Source organism: Danio rerio, chromosome 15, assembly GCF_049306965.1.
Source record: "Danio rerio strain Tuebingen ecotype United States chromosome 15, GRCz12tu, whole genome shotgun sequence".
In the NCBI taxonomy this organism is placed as follows: domain Eukaryota; kingdom Metazoa; phylum Chordata; class Actinopteri; order Cypriniformes; family Danionidae; genus Danio; species Danio rerio.
Genome location: NC_133190.1, coordinates 22,134,223 through 22,144,687, shown reverse-complemented (window position 1 = coordinate 22,144,687; position 10,465 = coordinate 22,134,223). Strand labels below are relative to the sequence as shown.

Genomic DNA, 10,465 nt, shown 5'->3' with positions numbered 1-10,465 from the left:
ATAAAGGTTTGAATAAAAGCAACTTATGTGATATTAACAGCAAATTTAATGTCAGTCAGAAATTTATGTAACCATGAAAAATTATATTTTTAAAATAATGTTACTCTCAATACTTAATAATATAATAGTTATTATATATGATGTTAACAAGAGCTTCGGAAACACATTGTTAGGACATTTAGAATTCATTTGCCTCATGCGTCTCATCAAAGGTTACGGACACAAATGGATTTAATATGGTCTAATTTAAGTCTTAAACAATTCATGCATCGCTCGTTCTCATTGAATGGGCAAATACCGTAAAACATCCTCCTACCTGAATCGTCACTGTATCTATACGTCTCCTTCAGAAACTAGTTTTCTTGCATCTTCACACACCTGCGTGATTTTCTGTTGCGACTCGCAGGTGTTTAGTACGGAAGCCTAATGAGTCCATACCTTAGTTCTTTTTGCTTTCTTGTAAGCACACACAAAATATTTTCTTAGATTTAATTTTATAAATGGATTCCGTTTTATCTTTCTGTTCTGTTCTTCTATTTTATCTCAGTTTGGATATCAGTATACACTCATTTCATTTTGCCAGTCACCCATTTCCATAGTTTGGGCTACAGTATGAATTCCTGATTGATTTTCGTAAGACAGTCGAAACTATAACAAAACAACTATTGTTGAGTGAAGTAGAAATAATAATAATAGTCCATAACCACTGAGGACTTTATGTACAATTTACACACCCTTTTTAGCGACTCCGCTGGCCGTTTAGTGAACAGCAACTTGCCGGTAGGTAGGACTACAGGAATAGAATTAAAAAGGCTAGTGAGAAACCCTCAGTTAAGAAAGCACCTGATCCTTAATTTCCATTTGATTATTAACATACGCTTTTATCCAAAGCGACTTACAAGTGAGGAAATGTTTGCTCAAGATCTGACAGACAGATCGGACAGATAAGGTAATTAAAAGGACACTATGATTTAAAATATGTGATTTACTGACTTTGATATTCAAAATGCCGAGTAAAATTAGAATACAGCAGAGTCTAATAAAGACTTTGAACATTTTTTTTGCATTCATTTTTATTGCATTAATCCTGTACAGAGGTTTATTTTATTTGCATTACATGTAGCTGCTTATAAATGATATATTACGAAATCTATATTAACTGAATGAGAGAAAATACCAAAGGCTATTAAGTTGAAATGTTAAACTGTTACATACTTAGTGCATAAACGTACCCCAAGAGCAGCACTGCATGCTCAATAGACTTTAATAAAAACAACCAAAAAATTCAACACAATTACAAAAAAGTCTAATTACAGTAAATTACATTAGACTAGATTCCTACAATAAGTTGTAAAATACAGATGCTGATAACTGATACATATAGCCTGTTGTCTCACATTCCCGTAAGGCATGAGAGATTTTCCAAGGCAATATTCCATTAAATGACAACAAATTCCCAAATCTTGATGTACTGTAGATCACCATGCAGGTCCTGATCCAGACAGCCAGTTGAGTAGAAGGACACTCAGCAAACCAGTGGCAGCACCAGCATACGTCAGCTGAGGGATCGAAGAGGATGAGGTCACTGCAAATACACAAGGAATTAATTCATGTTAGTATAATATATTTGTCAATAAATAATAATATTATATATTAAAATGAGGTGTTTGTAAAGACAATTCTTACGTCTACTCGCAAGGCCACCTGAGGAAGACATGGAAGAGATTTTTCTTATTAGCTTTTAGTTCTTTTTATGTAACTACTTTCAAGATGAAAAAAGTATTTTAATACTTAAAACAGTAAAAGCATGAAACAGATTACATGTTTGTGTAACATTTAAATGTGTCCGGTTTTATTTTATTACATCACTTAAAATTATAATTTTATCTGGATTTATGATTAAAATATTATTTTTGTTTTATTTTATCAACTACTGATCCTAATTTACAATAAAAGCATTGGCATTTAAAGCATTTGTTTTGCATAAAATGACATAAATGGTGCCAATTATATAACTTTAAATTGAAATGTAATAAATCAATTTTCTGTAGATATCTTTGAGTAACCTTTGATTTTACCCAAACCCATACCTTAATAATCCAAGAAATCCAAAAAAACTGAGAATTTCCAAGTGCTCTCTCTCTATATATAGATATATATATATATATATGGTATCTCTCTCTCTCTCTCTCTTTCTCTCTCTCTCTCTCTCTCTCTCTCTCTCTCTCTCTCTCTCTCTCTCTCTATATATATATATATATATATATATATATATATATATATATATATATATAAATATATATAAAATAAGTAAAATAAAATAAGTAATAATAAAATAAGTAAATATGGGATGATTTTGGTACCGTTGTCAACTCTGGTCCTGATTGGTCCTGAAGAAACTGTGGCCACATCACTAGCATTGTAATCTATGGATCGTACGTTTCTTTTCCTCGCACATTTCTACAAAACACACACAAAAATAAGGTCTCATGAAATCCACATTCAACACTCTTAAAAATAAAGTTCATTAATGTAAAATATATATATATATATATATATATATATATATATATATATATATATAYACACACACACACACACACACACACACACACACACACACACACACACACACACACACACACACACACACACACACACATATATATATATATATATATTTATATATATATATATATATATAACAGTAATGTAGGAGACACTGTTTTCCTTTCCATATGCACCAGACACTTTCTTATTAACACTCATATACTGTATATTGGGCTATTTTGAGCGCACTTCACGCAGTTGAGTGTGCCTGACAAGCCTCCTGTCCTCTATTCTCTCTGTGTGCCTATTTATATATATATATATATATATATATATATATATATATATATATATATATATATATATATATATATATATATATATATATATATATATATATATATGTATGTGTACTTTTTTAGCAGCTATAAATTGCTGCTCTCTGATGATTTGAAGTGCTCTTGTCCTAATTTGTAAGTCACGTTGAATAAAATAGTTTGTTATTGAATACTGAATACATAATGTTAGAAGATCATTTTCTTTTTCCCCAAAGAATCTTTTGGTAAAAAGTTTCTTTTTTTTCGTAGTGTAAATAACTTCATTATCAAAATAACCTTTTTCTATTATAAATAACCTTTTGTGGAATGAAAAAGTTCTGTAAGTATTAAAGCTTCTTCATGTAATCACTGATGCCAACACAGATTGAATTTTTTTTAGAAACAAACCTTAAACACCTGAGTCAAACAAAGACAATCAAATTAAAAAGAAACCAATGAAAAAAATTAAATCGGCGCTAGTTACCGGCAACAGAGAGGCGCAAGTGGAGTTCTCACAGAGTCGGGTGGCACAGTGCAGGTAGAAAGTGGAGATGGTCAAGTTCTTATGCTCCACAAAACGAAAAGCCTCAAAGGAGAAGTGAGCTTCCTGTGCAATCCCATTCATGTCGACCTTTGTCTGAGGGTCACGGGTACACCTTGGAACAACAATAGACGTCGTTCTCACTTGAGAATTAAAGTGTCTTCTTAATTGCTCTCTTTTATTTAGCTTTTTTTTGTCAATGACTCACCCAAGAAATAGATCATATGAGCTGCTGCTGGTTGGATATGGGCTTGTTGTGGCATAGCAGCGGTCCAGCATCACATTGAACCTTAAAATACACAAGATATTAGGTTAGATTTGATTGAAAGTTGAGATACAGTTCAAGTTATTAATCAGTACTATTTTATTTGAATATTTTTACTATTCTTATTTTTTGCTATTTATTTTATTGTATGTTATAAACCAATACTGATTTTATTGTATTATATAGTATGGAAGTATGCGATTTCAGATGCAGCCTATGTCTTAATAAAAAAAGTCAATTTTAATAAATTTTAAATAAATTTAAATAACAAATACTAAAGTAGATGAAGAGTTTGGGACCCTGACAACAAGCTAAAACAAGTAAATATACAGTTGAAGGGAAACCTATAAGCCCCCCTAACATTTACAAGTGATGTTTAACAGAGCAAGAAACTTTTTTTCACAGTATTTTCTAGTGCATGTATACTAAACAATCATAAATAAAACAAAAAGATGTTACACATCATAAAATTGTTAAATCTATGCTTGCGGCTGGAAGAGCATTCGCCATGTAAAACACATGCCCGAGTTATTGGTGGTTCCTTCCGCTGTGCCGACCTCTAATAAATCAGGGACTAAGTCGAAGTAAAGTGAGTAAGTGAGTGAAATTATGTTATTTATGTTGTAAATGATGTATATATTCTTAAACTATAACTTACTAAATGAACACAGAACAGTTGCAGTCTTACTTGTTTGTGAGATTTGTTGCCTTGACCTGCACATATATGCGAGTTTTCAGCTGCAGTCCTGTTTGAGGTATCGTGAGTTTGGTGGTATAATTAGCAGTCTAAAAAAAATCAAAATGTGAGGTGGATGTCAAGAAAGTTGCATTTACCAACTCAATAAGTGCAATTTTATGAGAAATATCCTTACAGTGAAAAGAGTCATGCTCAGAGTACTGACGAAAGTACCATTGTTGTCCTTCACTGCCAGACTCACCCCTGACCTGTCGATTTGAAGATGAAACATCAAAGTCATCAAAGTTTCATCAGAAAACTCCAGAGGACAGAAACAGAAGGTTGTGAATGATACTCACACTTTGACCTCAGTGTTGTTGACTAAATACTGCAGTGGATATACGCAGGAGAACTGGTAGGTTAGTTGTTGTCTGTAAGTAATGGCGCTGATGGATGGATCCCAGGCGTTAATTAATCCAGAGATGTTAACCGACTGGATTTGGGAGAAGTCTGAAAATACTCCTGAGCCCACTTGGCTTGTAATCTGAGCAACAAAGAAGCAACACACACATTTTGGAAATCTGTACAATCTAAGAATATATACAAAAGCTGTCACTGGAACTTTTTGAAAGATACTGTGATTTCATTGGTACAGTAAAATTTTGTAACCTGAGAAAAAGTTTTTTAATGTTAGTTTCAGTATTTTAGTCTGACAACACTGACAAAATTAACATTTAGAAGTTATAAACATCCAAAGGTTATTTTGTCATTTGGACCTATATGAATCAACGATTTTTTGACGTCACCTCATCCTTCATCAAATCCTCTGACCAATCAATTGCTCTCTAGTATCTGACATGTCCCGCCCACTTCAAGACATTGCTCATTGCCATTTGATGCACTTGAGCTTAATCACAAGAGAAAACGCAATTGGTTGTTTTTTAAAATGGGAAGAGCTAATATATGCCCCGCCCTGTCTTCATGTTTCAGACTGAGATTATCAATCCTCGAATAAAAACTGCACATATCAAAGCACGGGACCTTTAAAATATACAAAGAATAACAGTAAATTAGCTTTACCAGAATTCCCTGCATGACACTTACCAATGACCTTTTGAAATTGAGTTCAATAACAGCTTTTTTTAAAAGCTTAGATTAAATGTTTAAAGGTTGATTGTTATAATGTAAAAAAGTTCTTACGTTTATTGTGTTGCCACAAAGAAGAAGAGCCTCCTGGGAGATAGAGAAGTTAAACATCAAGACAGGAGGACTGGAAGACCAGTCTGCTACTCCACGACAGTCGGGGATGCCAAACCTGGCATTGAGTGCCATTAGAGATTCATTATATCCACCAAAATACATCGGACACAGGAGGATTCTTAAAAACATCTGATTGGTTCCACAGGTCACAGAAATATCCGAGTTATCTGAAAGATATAAAAATATTCTATTACTATGTAAATATGCATAGTTCTGGATTCATTGTCTGTGAAAACCTTTGTTATTGTTATTGTTGTGTTTAGTTTTCAACACTAGAAAAAAAGTGTTATACTTGAATCAATTTAACTTCTCTAGTCATCTAAATTTACATCAGTCGAACTGGCTAAAAATATTAACTTTGTATAACAAATGTTGTTGAAACCCAAAGTATCAAACGATTGTCTTCAAGACTTTTTAATCATATATATTTTTACAGTGTAGTAAGAATATAAAAATATATCGTTAAAATGGGTACCAGAGAAGCAAATCTGTAATTATAAGATATGTTTTATTAAAAAAAGTTTTCAAAAAGAACGAAAACTCAAAAAATGATACACTTTTATATTAATATATATTTTATTTTAATACATATGATAGATTTTCTTTTTAATATTAAGTAAAGATCATCTTCTATTAATTAAAAACATACATTTCTACATGATAACTTATTTTTTTTATCAAAAATTACTAAGAACTTAATTTGCACAGCTTTAAAGACGATTTTCTATTTCTATATTATATTTGTTATTAAAATATTTAGATTGTTCGGAACCCTCAGATTTCAGATATTCAAACACTCGTATATCTGCTAAATATTATCCAATCACAACAAACATACATCAAACGTAAGCTTATTTTCCCGCTTTCATGTGATGTAAATCTCAATTTCCCAAAATCGACCCTTTTGTTGTCTACTGTCTTAAACATTAAAAAGGCCCCGGAAAGCATTAGATTATCTCTATCATGCATGTTGATAGTCTAATACAAGTAAACTTTTATTATTGCTTCAATTGATGTCAAGGTTCTAGAGTTTGTTTAGAATTACAAGGTTCAGCATTCGACCGTTTCCAAAAAAATTAAGAGGATTTTGAAAAGTGTACATTTAGTATACAATTAGGACTCCTTTCAGTTTTATGGATAAGAAAAACTTGCGGCCCATATCTGTTCATATTGTTGTTTATGCCACACTGTAACAAATGCTGGGTTCTACACCATCTTTTTGTGTTGGGAAAATATGAAGGAATTATATTAACTTATTTGTTTATACAAATATAAGTGGATTGTACTAAAACAATTAAGTTAAAAAAGCAAGATATGTGTTGATTCAGCTCATTTGAAATAAATAGTTTTAAAAAACAGCAAATGGCATTTTAAGTTCATACACTGTATAAATGCTGGGTTCAATACAATGTGTTGAGACAACATGAAGGAATTAAGTTAACTTACTAACTTTTTTACAAATATAAGTGGATTATACATAAAACAATGAAGTTGTCCCCCATGAAAATCAAGAATTGTGTTGTTTCAACTTGTTTTAAATAAGTAGTTTGAACAAACAACAAACATAATTTTGGAGTGCATATATACATTTTTGCCCTACACCGACCAGTGATTTTATTAAAATGATGTGAAGCATCTCCACTGACCTGCTAGTCTGAATGTGGGGTCAGCCAGGCATGATTGGAAACCCTGAGCTTCACAATGTAGAAGCAGACCAGAAAGACACAAAAGCTGCACTAGCCTGATCATCATGACGTGATCTGCAGAAGAAGACAAAAACCGTCACACAAACCAGTGAGGAAAGGAACTTTTTCTTCTGAAGTTCTAAAGACTATATGTGTCAGAATATTGCAAAGCAGCAAATCACAACTCTCTTCATTTGAGTAAATAAAGCATACATTACCTGTTGAATCCACAAAGTCTGGATGATAAGCTTCTTCTATCTTACAGATTTGACAGATTGGGTTTTTATACAGAGGTTTAGGGTGTGAGAGAAAAGATGACAAAGAGGAGCGCAACATGAACCCCTCCGGCGATCTTTCCACTGATAAGGATTCAGATCCGGTAACTAAGTTTACAAAACATTTTTGTTGTCAATATTGCTGATTGAATAGGCCCTAGTTCCTAGAACAACAAGTGAAACTGGCACATGGATATTAAAGTATGTCAGGTCTCCATCATCGCAGTCTTAAGATTTCAATCCTCTCTATTCAGGTGAGCAGCCCAAAATCATACAACAGCTCATAAACACACATTTTGAAGCCATTACTTAAAGGGAAGTAATGTTGTCCTTACCGTTGTCAAGTAAACATCTCCTAATGCTGTTAAACATAAATTTAAAAAATTGGTCACACTTTATAATAAGGTTGTATAGTTAAAGTATTTAGTTAGTGTTAGTTAATAAACAATATGTTTATTACAGTATTTATGAATCGTTCTCAGTGTTAGTTAATAGAAATAAAGTTGTTTGTTGTTAGTATGTTAACTTACAGTGTTAACAAGCATGAATTTAGATTTTAATAATGCTTATTGTTAAACTAGGATTAATAGATGCTGTTCAAGGATTGTTCATTATTGGTTATTGTTAGTAATCTTACATTAACTAATATAAACTTTTTGTAAAGTGTGACTAAAGTTTATACATTTATAAAATTCATTTATTTGGTGGAAGTTAAATTTGTGAAAGTTTTCTGAGAAATGACTTATTTATTTATTTATTTATTTGAAGTCAAAAGTCCCCAAAAGATTCTAGTTACAGACTTTTTTCAAAATTGGCTCATTTAGCTTCCAAAAAATCCATATAAAAAGTCACAAGTGTGAATACGCTTTTAACGATTTTTGTAAATTAAACAGTATTTAACTGTAATATGAGCTCTGTATTTTACTGTAGAACAGTTATGCGGTATGATACTAACTAAAGTTGAATTGTAAAAATTACTCTATATTTTACATTAAATATGTACATACAACTCTGTAAATACATATACAGCAAGATAAATGGTGCCGTAAATGTAAATACAGTATATTTTTCCTGTAATTGATTTTACAGTAAGTTGCTGGTGAACGATGATGACAGATTTTTAAAAATGTATTTCTTTTATTTTTTTATTTTGTTTTTGTTGAATTGTGCATTGAATAAAATATTATATAAGAGATTTGACTATAATATTCAGTATTTGTTTAATTATACTGTATGTAATATTCAACAGGTGCAGTCACTTTGTCGCCATGCGGTGTTAATGAAAGGTGTTGGTCAGGTCACATAAGGGATTTTAGAGATCGAATTTCTCTTTATGAATACTGGCACTAACGCACTTGGAGTTGAACACTTATTTTAACTAAAAGGAACCCTCTGTTCCCTCATCAGCCACACCTTGAGGAAAACAAGCATGGTTACAATGTTTATGTTAAATATGTAGACTAAAAAAGGCAATTCCTCTTGTAAGCCAGAGACAGATCAGTGATATTTACAATAGTACTCTGAATTTTTTAAAAGCAATTTTCACTTAGAAACTGCTAATAAACAGGACAATTATGAAATAAAATAAAAATAAATCACAAGTAAGAATAAATTATTAAAAGTTTGAAGCAGAAAGGCCAAAGTTTTCTTGTAAAAGGTGCGTCAATAATCTTTTTTTGTTCTCATTTTTGCCATCTTAATTTGGTTTGATTTAATCTAATTATTGTATTTTGTTATTGTATTGTTTTATTGATCTAGTTTGTTTTGAAAAAATGTATAGTATTGATTATTTTCAATAAAATAATCAATTAACATTAACATTTTAAAATATTCACCATTAAGAGATGTGGCTTTTCCAGATAATTAGTAATATAAAAGAAACAGACACATAGACATATATTATTATTAACAACAACAACAACAACAACAATAATAATAATAATAATAATAATAATAATAATAATAATAATAATAATAATAATAATAATAATAACAGTATGTTATTTTAATTACTGTTGGTTGTTTCATGCAACTTTTAAAAGGCTTTTACAATACCAGTACTTTAAGGGCTATTTCATCATGAAAAAATAAATTACTCCAAACTACAAAGTGATTTTTCAAAGTTCTGGTTAACCAACTTTTCAACTTTTTCATCTGGGATCCAACTTTTATTTTAATGACAGGTCATGCTAGCTTTACAAACCTTTAGCTTTTTCCAGGTCAGGAACAAAATCCATTGTGCCTAAAACCATACAATAATATTCCTCTGTTTTCTTATTTACTGTCTTTTGTTCAAAATATCACATCCCAGAGGATTTGAAATGATCAACCGCTCTGCTTTGTCTGGTGAACTCGGGTGTGTCCATTTCTGCTGTGCTTTCTGTTTAAGTAATGCTCATCACACCCTCTATGTACAATGTCTGCATCTTTTAATAGAATGCCTTGTTGTATTGTCAGTAATGTACTGTTCAATCTATGTGGATTCTTTGTCTTGCTAACATGCGCGCTATACAAATAGACTACTGTGACATAGGTCTTTTGTCTCTGACCGACAGGGTTTTTTGTGACTATGCCGCCTTGTGGCTATTTGTCCATACTGCAGTGCAGAATAACCCCTCTACTTTTAGAAGTGTACCTGCATCTCACTTACTTTCTTTCACTCTATTTCATTTTATCAGGGGTCACCACAGATCAATGAACTGCCAATTAGAAGCTTCTTGGACGGTATCCTGAAAATTTTTAGAAGATTCCAGGAATGCTCCCAGAAGACTCTTGAGGTACCCATGATGATCCTAGAAGGTTCCCGGTAGGTACCCAGAAGATTCCCATGCTTCTCAAGAAAGACCCAAAACGTTCCCAGAAGTAACTCGAAGAATTCCTAGAATGTCCCTGAAAG

The 10,465-nt window shown here is 31.8% G+C and overlaps 1 protein-coding gene across 1 annotated transcript; it reads right to left on the bottom strand.

Moving 5' to 3' along the window:
• Positions 1–1,246: 1,246 nt before the first annotated feature.
• On the bottom strand, positions 1,247–10,122 carry si:dkey-4p15.5. Its single transcript, XM_021466394.3, has 12 exons — positions 9,773–10,122; positions 7,513–7,677; positions 7,256–7,369; positions 5,550–5,776; positions 4,709–4,893; positions 4,546–4,618; positions 4,362–4,459; positions 3,617–3,697; positions 3,352–3,523; positions 2,364–2,460; positions 1,687–1,704; positions 1,247–1,585 (listed from the first exon to the last, which is right to left on the bottom strand). Exons 1-12 carry the CDS (start codon positions 9,819–9,821, stop codon positions 1,479–1,481), a joined length of 1,386 nt encoding a protein of 461 aa, XP_021322069.2. The 5' UTR covers positions 9,822–10,122; the 3' UTR covers positions 1,247–1,478.
• Positions 10,123–10,465: the final 343 nt, after the last annotated feature.

Excerpts from the sequence above, each read along its gene's own strand:
- si:dkey-4p15.5 (XM_021466394.3), bottom strand. The coding sequence starts at position 9,821 with ATGGTTTTAGGCACAATGGATTTTGTTCCTGACCTGGAAAAAGCTAAA. Across the intron at positions 7,370-7,512 it reads AGACTTTGTGGATTCAACAG|ATCACGTCATGATGATCAGG; the intron begins GTAATGTATGCT and ends CTTCTTCTGCAG. Across the intron at positions 3,698-4,361 it reads GCAACAAATCTCACAAACAA|GTTCAATGTGATGCTGGACC; the intron begins GTAAGACTGCAA and ends GTGTATTTTAAG.